Here is a 21,590-nt window from a genome sequence, read left to right as displayed (position 1 = left end):
CGTCATCTTGATTTTTCTTACTGCTTCATGTTGCCCTATCTCAAAAGGTAACGGTTCTCATAATTTTAGCAATTTGGCCAAGTCTTTTATCAACTTGAAACCCATTTTAATATTTCTGACATCATCTCCAGTATCACTTTTTTTTGTACTTGACTCAAAGCTACTAGTGCAACCTTTTAGTCAGATTAACCTGACAACCCTCACATATTGTCTAGAGGCTTGATTTAAGATTTTTGAAACCACCCACCATTTGTTAGGGTAGTAGCTTTTACTCTAGAACTAATTTAGCCCCACCACTAAGGTGTAACCCCTTAGGATCTCTAATTATTGTCCCTGGTGTTCATTGAGATCTTTCGGCTCCTTGTGGTCAGAAGTCAACTTTTCCCAGCCTTGTTTTGTTAATGGGTCTTTGCCTGGCCTGGTGGAGTTTCTCTGTACACAAGTAGAAAGGGAACTCCCATGGAATTTATGCCACAAATTTTCTGCGTAGCTCCCTCCTCTTTTGTACTCTGCCCTTCAAATTCCTGCTGCCTCAGTGTTCCTCAAATTTGATCTCTTGATCAACTGTAGGTCAACTGAAGAGAGTGGTGTCTTATACTTAAGTTTCCCTCCCTCTGCACTGTAGTCTGGAATGTATCTTAATGCAGAAAGCCAGGGCAGGGTGATGGTAGAACTCATCTAGTTTGTCTCCCTTTTCTCAGATATTTTAGGTCTGCACTGCCTGTTGTGCAATGTCTAAAAACAGTTGTTTATATATTATGTCCATTTTTCTAGTTTACAGAAGGAGGAAAAGTCCAGTCCACTTACTTATCTATGGCATAAGTGGAATTCTGGTGTCAAGTGTTAATTTTGATGTTAAAACATCAAACTAGAGTATGGAAAGATTTCCAAGGTTAGTCAACAGGTATTAAGAAGCTACTAGTACGCTGGGTGAATATAAAAGACAGTCTACTCTCTGTGAGGATAAAACAAACATGCAGAAAGTAAAGACCATGACTTAAACTGTGTAAAGATTCCATAGGAAAGTGGGAGCCTCAGTAAAAACGGTTACTCTTTCAAGTTGGATTGAAGTGGACTAAGTACTATTATCAAATGCACCCAGTACAGTATTGTCCAATGTGTACATCTTAGAGGATTGGATGGAAAATTTTACTAAAGACAATGAATTACCGTATTTCTATAAATTAGTTTTTTATTCTCATTTTTGTAGCTTTCCCTTTTTCAATTCCCCAAAGTTGATAGTATCATTTTAACTTGAACTTGTCTGATTGTTTAAGACAAGCATTTCTGAGTACACCAAATAATTTAATTCTAAATCTATATTCCATTTCCAGCACTACTTGTCTATATGTCTTTAGTGAAACATCAAGCAGAAGACTATTTTTTATACCCAGCTTCTATACCTATTTTTTTGTTAAATCTTTCATTGGTGTCTATGTCTGTATTAACTGATGGAATTGTTCGTGCCCTAGAACATCATTAGTGGACCGTTTAGTATCTTCAGTATCTGAATGCATATCAGGCATCTATTTCTCTAAAACGGATGTTAGGTGAGAATATAAAAAAATGGATGTTTTAAGTATGCTTAAAACAAAGGCTGGATAGTAGTAGTATTGTGTGGTTCTATAGACATAGTTCTTTAAAAAAATTTTTTTTTAAATTTCAATAAATGCAGGAAACAATAGAATTCAATACCCATTCATGATAAAAGTTTTTAGTAAACTAGGAATTTATTAACTTGATAAAGGGTATCTACAAAGACATAGTTTTGACCCTTTAAATCTATTTTTAAACTTCACCGTTAATGACGAGAAACTTTAAAAAGACAGTATTAGAAACAGATTTCTAATTTTTCACACCTCCTTAACACTGGGTTGTAAACTCTGTTGAAGATTTGATCAGGCTGATCTAGTTTCACTGCTAATAACTTCTTACAGTCCCATGAGCAGCCTCTCAGTGTCTGCCAAATGCTCCTTGCCACTCGAGCTAGCTGTGATCCAGTGAACTATTGGCATTTTATCATCCAGGAATTACACTGGAATTACTCAGTGGCTCAGGAATACAAGGTCTGTGTTCTTGATCCAACTTTTTTTAAAAGACCCTTAACACAACTTAGCTGGTTCTAGATTCTTTATATTTGAGGTTTTTCATGTTATTGACATTGCAATGTAATAGCAAAGATTGGGAGTGTATTTTGTGTGCAGGATTTTGGAAACACATAATCATTTGTGCTAAATGACAACAGCTGGAATAATTACTCTATCTAAACCTCCCTCCCAACCCCACCTTCCATTTTTTTTCTTTGTTCCCTGCTCTTGCTTTATTGTCTTTTGTGAAGCAGGGGGAGGCGGGGAGGGGGCTAGTCTCTTTTGAGGATACTTTTTATTAAAAATAACAAATAAAACAAAAAATCTACTTACCACAACTTTTTTTTTTTTTAAATTCCTTTGCATATAGGCATTAGACTTTAGTGTGAAGTAATTATTTTGATAACTTCCATGTTGTCAAATAGTATAGTATTTTATTGACAGTATATTCTGGGGATGCTGTCCTATAATAGGTATCTAAAGGGAGATCATATACTTCTCTCTTGAATTCCTTGAATGGAAGAAATCAGTGGATTCTACAAGTGCCTTATGGCTGGTCTAAGAGAGTTACTCATTCATTAAAAAATACTTGTTTGGTACCTTCTGTTTTAGGTTCTGCAGCTATAGATATAAACAGGATAGATAAAATCCTTATCTTTGAGTAGGAAGAGGTATGCTTATGTTCTTATGGGAGGAGGAAGAGAAAATGAAGCAAAATTAGAATTATAGAGAATGATGGCAGGCCAGGGTGAGAGTGGACCAGTGATATTTTAGAAAGAGTGGTAGGCAAGTCGTCTCTGAGAAAGGGATTTTTTGAGCAGAAAAATGAATGACATGAAGCCATGTGAGGATCTAGGGGAAGAGCATTCCATGCAGAGGGAATAGCAGATGTAAAGCCCTTGAGCCAGTCCCCTCAATTGCCTCAACTGTGGCAAGAAGTGAGAGTTTGTCACCCCTACTGGCTAGAGAGGTGGAGAAGTAATCCTCCTAAAGAAAGAAGTAGAAACGATTTTTTAAAATGGAAGTAACCAATGTTTGAATATATTATAATGAAGTTCTAATGTAATGTTTAAAAATCACAGCCCCATCACTTTCTCTGGTGTCTTCAACTTTTTGGAAGAAAATAAATGTTATATAAATGAAGTATGCAAAATTGCATTAGATGATCTCATTTATGAATTGCCCATTTATTTAAAATTTTTTAAAAAATGTGAACATTTCAGATTCAGAGGCCAACTTTTTTCAGGTCTTTTGTATCTCATGTTAATGAGGTTTGCCAAATCTTGCACCAAATTTTATCTTGAACAAAATTGTCATAAACAGAGAATTGTTATGCATGGTGACTAACATCCCATTATTGGTAAAAATATCAATTTCAAAGATTTGAAGTTATACTGGCAAATGATAAAGCCAGGGTCATGTCTGTTACAGGAGCTGAAGAACAGGATCTCATGGGAGCCGGGGTATGACAGCTGGACCTAAATTTGTCCAGAGAGTTGGGAAAGGATTCTTTGAGGAGAATGTGTAAGCTAAACTAAGAAACACATGTAGTGGTTACTCAAGCAAAGATAAGTGAGGAGATGGGAAAAATATTCTAGATTCTGTGCAGAGATACAGACCTGAGATTAATAGGGTGAATTCTTGGAAATGGTTATGGTGTAGAGCGAGAGGGTGATATAAGATGATGTAGTACAGGTAGGGAGTGGCTAGATTATGGAAGTTCCTATATATATCATGAATGCATATATATATATATATATATATATATAAAACTATATTCTAAGAAAATGTAGAAGTATTAAAGGGTTTTAAGTACAGGAATGAGATCAGATTTGTATTTCTGAAAAGTCACAATGGATATTTAATACAGAATGAATTATAGTGAGGTGACAAAGCAGATAGTTAGAAGGCTGTTCCAGTAGTCCTGATGAAAGAAACTGCGTGTTGGTGGCTTGGATTAAGATACAGTAGTAGGAGGGGGTAGAGAGGAGTGTAAGGACTGTAGAAAAACCTTGCAGATAGAACTGCTGATTACATGGGGAGAAAGTAAGGGAGAGGTTGGAGTCAAGGAGCCTCCAGGGTTTTTAATTTGAACAGCAGGCTAAGTAGTGTGGTCATTGACTCAGACACAGACACTGAAAGAGTGGCAGTTGGTGAAAAGTGTGATGAGTTTATTGTGAACATGGTGAATTTGAAATGTCACTGTAGGTAGTTGGACACACAGGTCTCAAGCTTAGAAAAGAAATTCAGCAGGACTTTTTGCTTAAAACTATCATTATGGCCCATAGAATAGACTAGTTTGCTCCTTCGAGGGAAATTTGACTTTTGATTGGTGGTATAGATTATAGAATATTGGCATATAGATAGCAATTGAAAATCATTGGTATGGAAGAGTTACCTAGAGATAATGTGTGGTATATGAAGAGAAAAAGTACCTGTGGAACACCAGTGTTTAAAGGAGAGAGGAAGAGTGTGACTGGGGATGTAGGAGGAAACCCAGGAAGACTACACATATGCTGCCATTTTTATAGATCAAGAATGGTCAAATATCAGATTTTTCATAGGATTCAAATTTAGGTCAAGATTATCCCTCTGACCAGTTTTTTTTTTTTTTTTTTCTTGCTCTGCTAGTTTCTTAGATTCATTCATGAAGCTCCAGCCTACTCAACTCAAAGTCTCACATTTTATACAAGCTTGTCTTTTTCTAAATTTAGTTTGCAGAGTCATGTGAACATGAACTTTGAAAGTAGGCAAAGCTGGACTTGAAGTCTTGTCTCCATCTTTTGCTTGTTAAGTGATCTTGGGCAAATCACTTAAACTTTCTGGAGCTGCAGTTCTCTCATCCATAAAATGTAGAAAATATACCTTTTTAATAACATTGTTTTGAAGATTAAAGAACATTGTAAAGTGCTGATTACAGTATTACTTATGGTTCCAGTTTCCTTAACCTTCTCATTTTTCCTCCTTTTACCTCCCATATTTCCTTCCCCTAGTCAAAATTACCCTTTGTTAGGTCCTTTTAGGTAGTTTTTGATGTGTTTGAAACAATTATTGAATGACTGAATAAAAATAATTACAGAAAGGGAAATTGGCACTTCCAAGGAGTTTTTGCTTTATTTTTATTTTTAAATATAATCCAGCAGGTCTCTACGTGAAAGACTTTAGGTGCAATTATTTTCATTTGATTGAGAATCTTCTGGTATACCTCATCTACTTCATGAGGCTGTTTGCTTCCTACACACACACACACACACACACACACACACACACACACACACGCTCGTAAGTTTACGTGGAATCAGCATGGTGTTACAACATGAAGCTATTGTCCTCCACTGTCTCTCCTAACTTTATATTCAGGACCGTATACTCAGGCCTTAATATAATAACTGGGTAATCATTGAGGAGAGATCATGAATTAACCAAAGGAATTTAATTTTAAAATTCTAAATGTGGATCCGTTAATTTGAAGGGTCTTTTTTTGAAAACTGGCTTCAGTTCATTAGCATTGAGAAGAGTTCTCCTCCATAGACAAAAAATAACACATTGTACAGTACATATTTTTACTAATGAAAGTGTCAACCAAGTTAGCAGATGTGTACTATTTTACGTGCTTTATCCAAAAGTCATCGAATTCAAGGATAAGAAAGTTACTTTCTTTCATAAAGCTATTAATAACCAACAATGTCAATATAATAATGGATTAAAGAGCATAGATAAAGCTATTCTTAACCTGCTAGCTTGGTCCAGCTGCATGTATTTTGATCTGAGAGGCGGTGATCTGATTTCTCTTTTGAGTTAAGATATTGGGGTCCTTATTATAACAAAAATATTATCTGGGAGGGTTAATCTATTATGCATCATCATCTATTGTTGTTTTTGCTGCTTGACTAACTAGTCCCCTAAATTGGGAATAAGGTAGAGTCTAATTATAATGTGATTTGGGGGAGAAGGGAAAATATGAGTTTATATGAAATGTTATTCAAAAAGATTTATATCCAATTAATGGCCATTAATGAGACACAGGTCTTGCTTTCAAGCAATATTAAGTCTTATAAGGGAGAATGACAAAATTTAAACGTACTTAAAATGCATAGTGATCAGTTTTGCATGAAGTGTAAGCAGAGTTGGAGTGTGAGATAGGGCCAGGGAAGACTTCTTGGAAAAGGTGGCTTCTGGACCAAGTCTCCTGGAAGGTAGGAGAGTTTGCCACAGGAAGCCTTGGCAGCAAGTCCAAAGGCCAAGAGGCAGGAGTTCTTGAGAAGTTGTTGACAGTTCAGTAAGACAGGGACCCAGAGAGTAAGGATGTGCTGAGAAATGAAGCTGAGAGATAATAAGGGTCATCAATGAGGACTTCATTTTGTAGGGCTCTGTAATCTGAGCCTAGGAGCTTGGACATGATTCTGAGGTCAGAAGAGAATCTTCATGGTTTCAATGAGTAAGTGACATAACCAGATTCGACCTGTGGGAGACAACCTTTGGAAGAGAGAACCAATACTTTCCTTGTGCTTTGATGTTTAAAGCATTTTCTGTATCTTATCTGAATTCATTCTCACAGCCCTATGAAGGCAAAATACCAGGTAAATATGATTTTCTCCCATTTTAAACTGAAATTCAGCAGGTTTTGGATAATTGTCCATTGGCACACAGCTAGTAAGTGCTTATACCAGGATTTGAGACTAGCTCTTTTCTTCCTTCAGTCTGTTCTCATCCCACTGCATGTATGTGCATATGTATATGGCATATGGATTTGCTCTTTAAGGTAGAAACTGTGGTTTTAAATTTTACATAAAATGCTTTTGAATATTTTTCAAAGGTAGGTTATGTACAGTGCATTATAGTAGTTTAACTTAAAGATTTAAATTAGGAACTACTGTTTTTTTTTGTTTGTTTTTTTGAGGCTATTATTCTACCCTGACTTTCCCCTACCTTTGCACACATATAACTCTTTTAGTGTAAAAACTGTGTCATCTTTGGGGAGAGATCATTAATCAACCAAAAGAATTTTGAAATTCTAAATGTGGATCCATTAATTTGAGGGCTCTATTTTTACTAAATTCTGTTTTCCTTTTTCCTTGTTGAACATAAGAAGATGGCAGAATGCTGACGAAATAATTTATTATCACTGAAGTTTGGGATGGTGTGTTTTCCTGTATTAAATGGGTAACCACTTTTGCTTTTCCATTTTATCACTACACCTTTTGTAATACTACAAGGATAGTGTGCACAAGACAGGTTCTTCAATAGGTAATAATAGACCTAAGTGAAAAGTAGATGGAGGATATTATGATCAGCTTGACAGGCATGACCATTGATAGGTGTTGGACTTTTCATTGTATAGGTTGGGCATAATGATATTTATTCATGGTTTTTATCTCTAGAAAACTCACAGGAATATTGTGAGGATACTAAATCTTATCCATAAATGACACACATTATAGTAAGTATTCCTGAAAAGTTTTGTAATTAAATAATATGTTATTGTATCTAGTACAGGCAATGTAAAGGAAACTCTTGATGAATCCTTTTCATAAGGTTTTAAAATCCTTTCTGTGATATTAACAGTTGTGTTCACTTTAACTGTTCTTTAAATTCAGATTTTTTTAAAAGGCCATTTTATTAGCTGCCTTTTATGAAATAATTATGTTTTATAGATGTATTATATACACATACATGCATACATACATACTGATGTACATGTAAAAGTATGCAGAAAGAGAGTAATTAGCTCTGAGCTACAGGCGATATTCACCTTTTATTACGTGAGGCTTGGTAAACCAGTTTTCAGATTAACAATAGTGTCTTAGAAACTTCCATTTTTTTTTTTTATCTTGCCCGTAGTTTTTTATGCTTTCAAAGGAGGAAATTTAATCTCAAATTAGATAGCTAGATTACAGAAAGAATTGAGTGAAGTAAGGCCTTTGCCCCTTTTCCAGACTGTAAAGTGTCTATATTTATATGGGTAATTGAAGATTTGTTTTAATTAGAACTCTTAAGTGACAATCTCAGTTGTGGATGGCTAATTAGTTAAATAGTTAGATCATATGTATTGGCAAACTTGTAATAGATTTTATTCACGTGAATGGTGAAAATTAAAGTTTTTCTTTCTATTAGAATTTGTAATTTTTATAAGATGAATTTGAAATAATTTTATTTGGTCGTGTGGTAATGACATATTCTTAGACTTTAAAGTTTCAGAATTAGACACAGAGAAATCACTTGTGTTTATTGAATGATTATGTGTACATTTTGAATTATATTTTTAAACATAAATTTAACTAATGTAAACTATTTTACTGGAAAGTTAGCCATTTTCCTTTTGTGGGGGGGGCAGTAATCTACATATTTTTTTGGTTAAAAATCATTGTGCATAAAGCTTTTTTAAATTTACGATAATTTCTTTAGGCTAGTAATTCCATTACTGGGTCAACTTATTGCCAAATTAGTTTTAAAAAGGGTTTCAGTATCATTTCATTATGTATTATGAATTTAAGTGAGAATTTAAATTCAATTGTTACTTTAGTATATGTTTCTTTTTTTTCCCCGATAAGTTTTCACATTTTCCACATATCTAAAAATTGGTTGTGTGTTTAGTGTCTCTGCCCATTTATCTATAAGACCTTAGCATTTTTCTTGTAATATTGATTGTTTCTATATTAAAAATAAAAAGTATGCCCCCCCCCCCCAGGAAAAAACCTACACAATTAAGTCAGACAACAAACTTGGGAAATGTTTACAGAAAATAGATCAGAGGTTTAATATTTTTATACAGCAAGATGCCTTGTATTTTTATGTACTATGAGTGACACAAAAATTAGTGTTTTACTGAAGACACAAAGCTACTATTATGATTGTTAGAGTACTGTGCTATAACAAGAGTTGCTGTCAAACTTTCTGAAGGGGTGATGGGGATTTTGCCCCTTTTCCAACTAGGCCATATTGGTTTTTCTGCTTTACTTAGCTTTTCTGCCCCATCTATACTAGCTGAACTTTTATCTTTCACTTCTTATTAATGTTTCTACCAGGAAAAGTAACTCGCATTTTCTTCTACTTTTGTTCTATATACATTATATATTTGTTTGGATCTTTTTCATTTTGAAAATGAATTACAGACATTTCTTCATATCATTAAGCATTCTACATAAATGTATTTTCCCATTACAGGCATATATCACAATCTAATTATTCATCTTTTATCAGATATTTAGGTTGCCAGTTTTTCACTGCTAGAATTTTGCCACAAGCATCATTATAAATTAATATTTGGGTCTGATTAATTCTTTAGAATAGCATTTTAAAATAAAAATTACTGGGTAGGATATGAAAGGTATTATTTAATTTTTTTTCTATTTGTTTGTTTGTTTTGTTTTTAAATAGGTAATATAAGCACAGTGGAAATAATCAAATAGAAGAAAATATGTGCAGTGAAAAGAAGTCTCTCTCTTATTCCCGGGTTCTTTCCCTATGCAAAGAGCCCTGTAATAAAAGATATTGTGTGAGCACACATGATTACAGGGGAGTGGGCAGTATGGGGAGTGACACTTGTTCCTGTGCCTGTAAGAATATATATGTATGGACAGATGGGAGCATACTGTACCTGCTGTTCTGCACCCTGTCCTTTTCGCATTTGCACTTACCTTTTCACCTTGCTATTTTTTTTTATTGAAAAGCTATTCTAATGTATGCTTCCATATTTTATGCTTATAGGCATTAAATACTTGAATGTTTCTAGAGTCTGACTATAAGGTTGAACATTTTCCTTTCTAGCCATATGTTGCCATTCTTCTTATTTTACTTTTCATTTCCAGCCTTGCTCATTACTTAATAAGATCTTCATATTCTGGAGGGTCATTTTATATAAGCTCTTTATATATATTAAGCATATTAGCCTTTTACCATCCTACTGATTACATATCCTATTTTCTGTTTGTTATTACTTTTTAATCTTATTTAATTTTTGGGCAGGCAGAGGTTTAACATTTTTATGTATCTTTCATTCTTTTCTAATTTTATACTTATTTTAAATAACAAAACAACTTTTGTTAGAATTGTGTATAAACAAAAAAGTGGGATCCCCTCCCCACTGTTTTTTTTTTTTTTTCTAGCTTAATAGGTTAAACTGTAGACCTGTTCATATCCATCTTATTAGAGATTTTGAATTCCTAAAGCCTGGTTAAAGGTTTAATTTTACTCTATCAGAACTGGAGATTGATTGAATTGAGTTATGGAATTTTATCATTGTTGGTTGATTTTTCTGTTCTGTCTCCTATGGCATTTGTGAGTGCATGTGTGTTTAATTGAGGGATAATGAGTTCAGCAATACATCATGAGTAGGCGATATGTAGTTACTGTTTTGAGGGCAGTCCCAGCGGGCTCGGACTTTGGCTCCTATCTGTGTTCTTCCCATCTTCGCCTCTACCTTTTGCTCTTACTTTTTAAAGCTTGAGAGCCTGTAACCCGGACTAAAGAAGGTGTTGAGCTATCTTAGATATATTTTGCATTTCTGGCTTTGGCTCCCTCCCTAGAATTGTTGGCCAGGATTTAAATAGCTCAGTTATTGATATCCAGTTGAAAATGGGAATGAAATGAAGATAATTTAAAGATACATGATCTGTGAATCATTGATATGCTTTTTCATTATTCAAAATAAAAAAATTTTAAAAAGACTGGGTCTACTTTTTTGTAACCTAACTTATTCCATGATTGTTAATTTTTTTAATGTATTACATTATCAGCTACTACTTAAGTAACCGAGGTAGTTAAATTTAGCGGAAGTAGTTACATTTGTTTAAGTTTCTGAAGGAAAAAGAAAATGTTGATTTGAGAGTATGCACCCCTTAAATTTGTATATTCAATATTTATCTTAAAATTTTCACTGTACAACAGAAATTGAGTCAAAATAAAATGTTACCTTCTTATGTTTGGTGATCTCATAAGGGGTAGGGGATTATGTTGTGATTTACCTGGCAGGATGGACACTTGTTTATGTGGAGGTACAGGGGCGAAAAGTGTTACTCCACATATTCACCACACCCACACTCTTGGAATCATTTGCCTTCAGACAGTATCATTTATTGCAGTTTTTGTTTGTCTCTTCCTGGAGATTCTTGTTTCTGGTGACCCCAGTGTCTTTATTGCTGGGAGATAATGGGAAATATGTAATACCTATATCTGAAGCTCGAGCAAAGAGCTCCTGCTATCGCTATGGCTCCTAGTAGTTCCTCAGGAGCAGGAAATAGAAAGAAATGGTCAATACGGGAGAGACTGTGGAATTAAAATACAGTATGTGACTTGGTGTTCTGTATTACTGAGCATGAGAGAATTAGCCAAAATTGTAATCGTTACCATACTGTGCTTTCTAATCCTTTAACAATACTACAAGGACACTGTTATTCTTCCCATTTTATAAATGAGGAAACTGAGGCTCAGAGAAATTGTGTTTCATTGAAGGTGAATACAGCTACTGAAAACAGATGGAGAAGGTGAATTTAACTTTGGATGTGGCCAATTTAAGGTGCTAGAAAGGAACATTTTGTTAGAAACTTCAAACAGTAATTTGTTTAAGCAGGTTTGGGGTGTGGGCGAGAGAATAGGGCTAAAGTTACAATTTTGGAAAATCCTGTGTACAGAGGTGATAGTTAAAATATTGGAAATTTTCTGGTCATGTGTTGTGGAGTCATCATGGCAGTGGAATACGGGAGGTGTTTATTCACGCAGCGCTTGCTCCCTGTCAGTCCTGACTGCCTAGGAACCAAGGGAGGATGTACGAGTGGCATTATAGATATGTTTTCTCAGCCCTATTCCACTCGAGCATCTCTGTTGGTAATTGTGGGCTGCTACAACAGAGATTCTGAGTGTAGGGGAACTGGCACACCCCTTTGGAAGATGCTTCAGAATCTCTCCAGTTATGTAGTTGAAAATCCTTTTCCCCTGTTGATTCTGAGCCTCTTCTAATACATTTTTTTTTTAGAATCACTGTTCTAAACCTATGGAGAGAGAGTGGGGATTGGTTTTAACTCTGCTCGTAAAGAGGTATACTTTTGGCTACTTAGTTGGGAAAACAGAAAAAAAAATAGCCCCTTTAAGATCACAAGAAAGAGATTATAAGATTACAAAGAAGTGACTTAATTTTAAGGAATGGAGTTTATTGCCAGAACACAATAATGGCTCTCTAAGTCCTTGACTACTGTGATGTCTGTTCTCTTCCCTCCTTTGCTCTCTGTTTCTCACTTGCAACTGCCCCAAGCTGGGTGGAACATCCTTATTGTTCAGCCTTTGATTTAGGCCTGGACTTCTTGTCTAGGCTGCACCATTGTTTTAGTGCTAGGCCCAGGGTTTTACAAGCCCCAAGGAATTTCCTGAGGCTAAATTTCTTCTCAGGCAGTCGGGCGTAGCAGCAGTGTCACTTGCAAGTGATTCACAGTCTTTCCAGGAAAAAGTTGACAAATACTCTCCTTTTTCAAAGTAAAAAATAGTCATTATGGGCAGCAAATGATGCGATAGGATTGAGAATGGTTAGTGGAGGGACAGGGTATGTGAGATAGGTGTTTTTGAGAAGGTGTCAAAAGAATTACCTGTAGGTTTTTGTTTGTTTTTAGAAACTTCAGGGGCATTCCATTTCCCCTACCCTATTATGATGTACTTCCTGGATGAGCCACACTTCCACAATGAGAAAGTGACTACAAGGAGCATGTCATATCCCTCAGGTGTGTTAGAGTAGAACAAGAATTGAGAAATGCTCTATTAGTTTCCTTCCCGCTAAAACAAATGCCATAAAATAGGTTGGCTTAAGAAACTGTAATCTATTGGATCATGGTTTTGAAGCTAAAAGGAGTCCGTAATTGAAGGATCAGCAAGGCAGTGCTTTTTCCCCAAAGAATTTGGCTGGCTCGAGTGATCCTTGGTCCTTGGCTTTTCTGTCACACGGCAGTGCACATGGTAATGTCTTCTCCTGTCTCTTCCTCATTCTGTTGACTTTCAGCTTCTGGTTGCTCCCAATGGCTTCTTCTCTTCATGTCCAATTTCCTTTGCTTATATGGACTTCAGCCATATTAGGTCAAGGCCCCCCCTCAGTCCATTTGGGTGCTCCTTAGCTAATAACATCTTCAAAGGTCCTGTTTACAAATGGGTTCACACCCACAGGAGCAGGGCTTGGGACCCGAGCATATCTTTTGTGGGGGACATACTTCAATCCCAAACAAGCACTGATCTAGAAAATATAATAAATTTGTAATAATAAAATTATATAAAATATAATAAATTTTATATAAATCATCCATAATTTCAATAGATGTCTACTCTCTCTCGAAGTTTTTAGTAAAATGAGAAATAATTCTCATTTTAAGTTTTTGGTGATTTGGGAATGGGGAAAAAGAGTTAAACGGACAGAGCAACTGAATTTGTACAGGCTTCTCTTTTCTGAGAGAATGTATTTTCGTAAAAATGGAGAAAATATTCATTTTTGCAAATGTCATCAATCTTTATCAAAAATTTTCTTGGCAAGAGAAGTGGTACAGCTATACAGAATTGTGGTTATTGTTACATTGTATTGTTTACTGTAAACCTGGTTCAATATTGGTAAATATAATGTAGCAGAAACTGAACTGTTTTGAGCTATCCGGGCACCAGTCCAGATATCATTAAAAATACTGCCTTACACTAATTTGGGTTTATGAATAATATTTTGTTAACAGCTCAACTAAAATTGAGCCACATGGTGTAGTTTAAATTGTGAATCTACAAGATAAGGAGAGTAGTGTAAGTTCATACTGCACACTAAAAAGTCACTAATTGAGTGATAAATTTATATGTAATTTTGTGTTAACCTTTAAACTCCAAGCACCAAATGTTTAATATTTCCTGATGTCCTTACAGTTTACTCAATTTTATGGTTTGATATGAATTTGAGTCCTTATAAACTGAGATATTTTTGCTTTAACAAAAATCTAGAGAATAAGGAGAGGTTGCTAAACAAATATTAAAATGGAATTTTAACACCTGTTGTAATCAGTTTCTCTTGACATAGATGTGCAAACAGCTAGGGTTTACATGATCAATTAACCAAAAAGATTGTAGGACATAAGATTGTTAGAAAGATCCAATAAAATAATTCATTTATTTTGCTAATGAAAGATAATTATACCTTAAAATAGGTTATGAGGATTGTTAATGTTTAATTATAAATTTTTTTTTTCTGTTGGGAATGCATTCAGCTTTATTTTTTTAAATTCATTTTTATTGAGATAGATTCACATACCATGCAGTCATACAAAACAAAGGATACATTCAGTTGTTTACAGTACCATTATATAGTTGTGCATTCATCACCAAAATTAATTTTTGACGTTTTCATTACCACACACACAAAAATAATAAGAATAAAAATTAAAGTAAAAAAGAACAATTAAAGTAAAAAAGAACACTGGGTGCCTCCCGCCTCCCCCCCCCCCCCCCCCATTTTTCTACTCATCCATCCATAAACTAGACAGAGGGGAGTGTGGTCCATATGGCTTTCCCAATCACATTGTCACCCCTCATAAGCTATATTTTTGTACAGTCTTCTTCAGGATTCATGGGTTCAGGGTTGTAGTTTGATAGTTTCAGTTATTTACTGCTGGCTCCTCCAATTCACTAGGACCTGAAAAGGGTTGTCTATATTGTGCATAAGAGTGCCCACCAGAGTGACCTCTTGGCTCCTTTTGGAATCTCTCTGCCACTGAAGCTTATTTCATCTCCTTTCACGTCCCCCTTTTGGTCAAGAAGATGTTCTCCATTCCACGATGCCGGGTCTAGATTCCTCCCCGGGAGTCATATTCCACTTTGCCAGGGAGATTCACTCCCCTGGGTGTCTGATCCCACGTAAAGGGAAGGGCAGTGATTTTACCTGCCAAGTTGTCTTAGCTAGAGAGAGAGGGCCACATCTGAGCAACAAAGAGGCGTTTGGGAGGAGGCTCTTAGGCACAATTATAGGGAGGCCTAGCCTCTCCTTTGCAGCAGCAGTCTTCCCAAGGGCAAGTCCTGTGGTAGAGGGCTCAGCCCATCAGACCACCAGTCCTCTATGTCTGTGAGCACATCAGCAACCATCGAGGTGGGGAAGCCCAATACCCCTGCATTCTCCACCAATTCCTCAAGGGGGCTCTGCATATTTTTTTCCATGGTTTTTTTTTTTTTTAATTAACTCTTTTTTTTAAAATCAACTATATTAAAATTAAAAAAATACAATAAAAAAACATTTCAAACAAACCGTAACAAGGGAGTAAGAAAAAGACAACTAACCTAACTACTTCCAACATGTTCCTACTCTACCCCAAGAAAATAACCTAACATAGCAACATTTCTGTGAACTTATTCCTACAATACCCATCAGAAATTAACAGACCATAGTCATTCCTGGGCATTCCCAGAATGTTAAATTTACCCACGATAGCTTATCTGTTCTTACTAGGTTATCGTTCCCTCTTCCTTAATTGCTCTCTATACCTAGTTCCCCTACATTCTACATTATAAACCATTTGTTTTACATTTTTCAATGTTCACATTAGTGGTAGCATATAATATTTCTCTTTTTGTGCCTGCCTTATTTCGCTCAGCATTATGTCTTCAAGGTTCCTCCATGTTGTCATATGTTTCACGACATCGTTCCTTCTTACAGTCACATAGTATTCCATCATGTGTATACACCACATTTTATTTATCCACTCATCTGTTGAAGGACATTTGGGTTGTTTCCATCTCTTGGCAATTGTGAATAATGCTGTTATGAACATTGGCTTGCAGATATCTGTTCCTGTCACTGCTTTCAGATCTTCCGGGTATATACTGAGAAGTGCAATCGCAGGATCGAAGGGTAACTCTATATCTGTCTTTCTAAGGAAGTGCCAGACCGACTTCCAGAGTGGTTGAACTTTTATACAGTCCCACCAACAATTAAAAAGAGTTACAATTTCTCCACATCCTCTCTAGCATTTGTAGTTTCCTGTTTGTTTAATGGCAGCCATTCTAATTGGTGTGAGATGGTATCTCATTGGGGTCTTAATTTGCATCTCTCTAACAGCTAGTGAAGCTGAACATTTTTTTCATGTGTTTCTTGGCCATTTGTATTTCCTCTACAGAGAACTCTCTTTTCATATCTTTTGCCCATTTTATAATTGGGCTGTCTGTGCTATTGTCATTGAGTTGTAGGATTTCTTTATATATGCAAGATATCAGTCTTTTGTCTGATACATGGTTTCCAAAAGTTTTTTCCTGTTGAGTTGGCTGCCTCTTCACCTTTTTGAGAAATTCCTTTGAGGTACAGAAACTTCTAAGCTTGAGGAGTTCCCATTTATCTATTTTTTCTTTTGTTGCTTCTGCTTTGGGTCTAAGATCTAGGAAGTGACTGCCTAATACAAGGTCTTGAAGACGTTTCCCTACGTTATCTTCTAGGAGTTTTAAGGTACTGTCTTTTATATTGAGATTTTTGATCCAGTTTGAGTTAATTTTTGTGTAGGGTGTGAGGTAGGGATCCTCTTTCATTCTTTTGGATATGGATTTCCAACTCTCCCAGCCCCATTTGTTGAAAAGACTGTTATGTCCCAGTCCAGTGGCTTTGGGGGCCTTATCAAAGATCAGTCGGCTGTAGATCTGGGGGTCTATCTCCGAATTCACAATTCGATTCCATTGATCAATATGTCTGTCTTTGTGCCAGCACAATGCTGTTTTGACAACTGGGGCTTTATAATAAGCTTCAAAGTCAGGGAGTGTAAGTCCTCCCACTTTGTTTTTCTTTTTTAGAGTGTTTTTAGGAATTCGAGGCATCTTCTCTTTCCAAATAAATTTTTTAACTGGCTTTTCCAAGTCTGCAAAGTAGGTTGTTGGAATTTTGATTGGGATTGCATTGAATCTGTAGATGAGTTTGGGTAGAATTGACATCTTAATGACATTTAGCCTTCCTATCCATGAACATGGAATATTTTTCCATCTTTTAAGGTCCCCTTCTATTTCTTTTAGTAGAGTTATATAGGTTTCTTTGTATAGGTCTTTTACGTCTTTGGTTAAGTTTATTCCTAGGTACTTGATTTTTTTAGTTGCTATTGAAAATGGTATCTTTTTCTTGAGTGTCTCTTCAGTTTGTTCGTTTCTAGCATATAGAAACATTACTGACTTACGTACATTAATCTTGTATCCTGCTACTTTGCTAAATTTGTTTATTAGCTCTAGTAGCTGTGCCATCGATTTCTCAGGGTTTTCCAGATATAAGATCACATCATCTGCAAACAGTGACAATTTTACTTCTTTCTTTCCAATTTGGATGCCTTTTATTTCTTTGTCTTGCCAGATTGCCCTGGCTAGCCCTTCTAGCACAATGTTGAATGACAGTGGTGACAGTGGGCATCCTTGTCTTGTTCCTGATCTTAGAGGGAAGGCTTTCAGTCTCTCACCATTGAGTACTATGCTGGCCAATGGTTTTTCATATATGCTCTTTATCATATTGAGGAAGTTTCCTTCAAATCCTACATTTTGAAGTGTTTTATCAAAAAGGATGTTGAATTTTGTCGAACGCTTTTTCAGTGTCTATTGAGATGATCATTTGATTTTTCTCTTTTGATTTGTTAATATGTTGTAATACATTGATTTTCTTATGTTGAACTACCCTTGCATGCCTGGGATGAAACCCACTTGGTCATGTTATATGATTTTTTAAATGTGTCTTTGGATTCAGTTTGCAAGTATTTTGTTGAGAATTTTTGCATCTGTATTCATTAGGGAGATAGGCCTGTAGTTTTCCTTTTTTGTATCATCTTTGCCTGGGTTTTGGTATTAGATTGATCTTAGCTTCATAAAGTGAGTTAGGTAGTGTTCCATTTCTTCCATGTTTTGAAAGAGTTTAAGTAAGATTGGTGTCAGTTCGTTTTGGAAAGTTTGGTAGAATTCCCCTGTGAAGCCATCTGGCCCTAGGCCTTTATTTGTGGGAAGCTTTTTGATGACTGATTGGATCTCTTTGCTTGTGATTGGTTGGTTGAGGTCTTCTGTTTCTTCTCTGGTCAGTCTAGGTGTTCATATGTTTCCAGGAAATTGTCCATTTCCTCTACATTATCTAGTTTGTTGGTATACAGTTCATAGTATCCTCTCATAATTTTTTAAATTTCTTCGGGAGCCGCAGTAATGTCACTTTCCTCATTCATTATTTTGTTTATATGGGTCTTCTCTCTTTTTGATTTTGTCAGTCTAGCTAGGGGCTTGTCAATCTTGTTGATCTTCTCGAACCAACTTTTGGTGTTATTTATTTTCTCTATTGTTTTTTTTTTGTTCTCTATGTCATTTATTTCTGCTTTAATCCTTGTTATTTCTTTTCTTCTACTTGGTTTAGGATTGGTTTGCTGTTCATTTTCTAGCTTCTTCAGTTGATCCATTGATTTTAGTTCTTTCTTCCTTTTTAATGTATGCATTCAGTGCTATAAATTTCCCCCTCAGTACCCCTTTTGCTGCATCCCATAGGTTTTGGTATGTTGTGTTCTCATTTTCATTTGTCTCTATATATTTAGCAATTTCTCTTGCTATTTCTTCTTTAACCCACTGATTGTTTAGGAGCGTGTTGTTTAACCTCCAGGTATTTGTGACTTTTCTAAGTCTCTGATGGTTATTGACTTCTAATTGTATTCCATTCTGGTCACTGAATGTGCTTTGAATAATTTCTATTTTTTTAAATCTATTGAGGCTTGTTTTATGTTCCAGCGCATGGTCTATTCTGGAGAAAGTTCCGTGAGCACTAGAGAAGAATGTGTATCCTGGTGATTTGGTATGTAATGTGCTATAATATGTATGTTAAATCCAATTCATTTATCGGATTCTTTAGGTTTTCAGTTGTCTTATTGGTCTTTTGTCTGGTTGATCTATCTATAGGAGAAAGTGATGTGTTGAAGTCACCCACAATTATTGTGGAAAAATCCATTGCTTCCTTTAGTTTTGCCAGTGTTTCTCTCATGTATTTTGTGGCACCATGATTGGGTGCGTAGACATTTATGATTTTTTTTTTCTTGTTGAGTTTCCCCTTTTATTAGTATGTAGTGGCCTTCTTTGTCTCTCATAACATCCTTGCATTTAAAGTCTATTTTATCTGAGATTAATATTGCTACTCCTGCTTGCTTTTGGCTGTAGCTTGCATGAAATATTTTTTCCCATCCTTTCCCTTCCAATTTCTCTGTGTTCCTGTGTCTAAGATTAGTCTCTTGTATGCAACATACTGATGGTTCATTTTTTTTTTTTTTTTGATCCATCCTGCCAATCTATATCTTTTGATTGGGGAGTTTAATCCATTACATTCAACATTATTACTGTGAAGGCGTTTCTTGAATCAGCCATCTTATCCTTTGGTTTATGTTTGTCAGATATATTTTTTCCTTCTCTCTCTTAATGTCCTTTAATGTACCCATACTGAATCTCTTTAGTACTGAACCTTTCTCCATATCTCTCCTTTCTTTGTTTCTCTGTCAGTAGGGCTCCCTTTAGTATCTCAAGTAGGGCAGGTCTCTTGTTAGCAAATCTCTCAGCATTTGTTTATCTGTGAAAAATTTAAGCTCTCCCTCAAATTTGAAGGAGAGCTTGGCTGGATAAAGAATTCTTGGTTGGCAATATTTCTCTCTCAGAATTTTAAGTATGTCATGCCACTGCCTTCTCGCCTCCATGGTGGCTACTGAGTAGTCACTGTTTAGTCTTATGCTGTTTCCTTTGTATGTGGTGAATTGCTTTTCTCTTGCTGCTTTCAGAACTTTCTCCTTCTCTTCAGTATTTGACAATCTGATCAGAATATGTCTCAGAGTGGGTTTATTTGGATTTATTCTATTTGGAGTTCACTGGGCATTTATTGTTTGTATATTTATGGTGTCTAGAAGATTTCTGAAGTTTTCCCTAACAATTTCTTTAAATACTCCTCATAGAGCTTTACCCTTCTCTTCCCCTTCTGGAACACCCATGAGTTTTATATTTGGACGTTTTATATAATCTACCGTATCCCTGAGGTCCATTTTGATTTTTTTCAATTTTTTCCCCATTCTTTCTTTTGTTCTTTCATTTTCCATTCTTTCATCCTCTAGGTCACTGCTTCGCTGTTCAGCTTCCTTTACTCTTGTACTATGAGTATCCAGAATCTTTAATTTGGTCAACAGTTTCTTTTATTTCCATAAAATCGTCTATTTTTTAAATTTACTCTTGCAATTTCTTCTTTATGCTCTTCTAGGGTTTTCTTCATGTCTTTTATATCCTGTGCCATGCTCTTCTTCATGTCCTTTATATCCTGTGCCATGCTCTCGTTGTTTGTCTTTAGTTCTTTGATTAATTACTCCAGGTACTGTGTCTCCTCTGATCTTTTGATTTGGATGTTTGGGCTTGGGTTATCCATATTGTCTGGTTTTTTCATATGCTTTAAAATTTTCTGTTGTTTTTGGCCTCTTGACATTTGCTTGACTTGCTAGGGTTCTTTTAGGATATGTAGACTGATTGAAACTCTTATCTCTAATTTGTCAGATCTACAGCTTCGTGGAGTAAGCTTCGTCTAACTAACCAGCAGGTGGCGTCTGCAAGCCACCTGTTCCCCTCAAGACAGTTCTCCCCCATTTTGTCTTTGTGGTGAGTGGGGGTGTGAGTCTTGTGGGGTCCAATTTGTGCACAAAGCTCGTGTGTGTAATTGGTGTTGCCCGCCCTGCATATGGGGTGTATGTCTGAGTGGTTGGGGGGGCGGCTTTAATAATCAAATCTTCCAGGTGTTCCTTGAGATTTAAAACTGTTGCAATAGTCTAGTCCTTCAGTTCAGTCTTGCCACAGTTTGTCTCTGCTACTGACTCACAAGTCCTTGTTATTGGCGTATGGTCCCTGGGACTTGCGAGTGGGTCCCTCTTCCAAGCTGTGCACTCCTAGGTCCTCTGCTGAGGGATGAGTGTGCTATGTCATAAGTGAGCGCCATCCCCCAAGGGAGGTTCTGGGCTGCAGGGCTGTGGGGGCATTCCCAGTCTGCTGAAAGGATGGCTGAATGGGGTGTGTTAATTTTCCCCTTTTGACACAGCTCCACCCTTCCAGCTCTAGGACAATTAGCTGAAGGTACAGGAAAGGCTATTATCCACGCCTGATATTGTGGTGTGTGTGTGTGTTGTTGGAAACACTTCCCATCACACTGGGTTGTTTTGGGGAGCTCTGGGCTGTGGCGCTGGTACCGGGCAGGAATGTTCCCAGCCCACTGGAAAGATGGCTATAAGAGGATGCCCCCCTTTTCTTGGGAAGTTTAGCGAATTTTCTCAGCCACTGGACTTATTGCTTTGTGTCTCAGAGCTCTCTTAGCTCTGCTCTTGTCTCGGCCCAAATTGCAAGTCTTTGAGGCTTTCTGTAATGGGCTTCTTAGAGTAATTATTTTATAAAAAGAGAAAAAGATAAAAAAAAAGGGGTGGCCCTCCTTGCAGATCTAGTGGGCTATTGAAATGCTAAGGAGATGAGGGCCATTAAGGAACAATCAAGAAAGCAGAGAAACGGGCTCTT

The 21,590-nt window shown here is 36.2% G+C and overlaps 1 protein-coding gene across 5 annotated transcripts in view; it reads left to right on the top strand.

The window, feature by feature from the left end:
• Positions 1 to 21,590, top strand: part of SSBP2 (single stranded DNA binding protein 2) — a 402,865-nt gene that overhangs the window by 92,923 nt on the left and 288,352 nt on the right. Inside the window, exon 1 of one of the 5 annotated variants that reach the window (XM_037801546.1) lies at positions 7,194 to 7,250. The exons of the other annotated variants lie outside the window; for them this stretch is intronic. Coding sequence (XP_037657474.1) covers positions 7,225 to 7,250 — 26 coding nt within the window. The 5' untranslated portion in view covers positions 7,194 to 7,224. Of the gene's footprint in view, positions 1 to 7,193; positions 7,251 to 21,590 lie in introns of those variants that run through there. 5 annotated transcript variants of the gene reach the window in all.

This window comes from Choloepus didactylus, chromosome 13 (assembly GCF_015220235.1).
Source record: "Choloepus didactylus isolate mChoDid1 chromosome 13, mChoDid1.pri, whole genome shotgun sequence".
Lineage (NCBI taxonomy): Eukaryota > Metazoa > Chordata > Mammalia > Pilosa > Megalonychidae > Choloepus > Choloepus didactylus.
The sequence above is the reverse complement of the archived record's forward strand: the minus strand, read 5'-3'. Positions and strand labels throughout refer to the sequence as shown.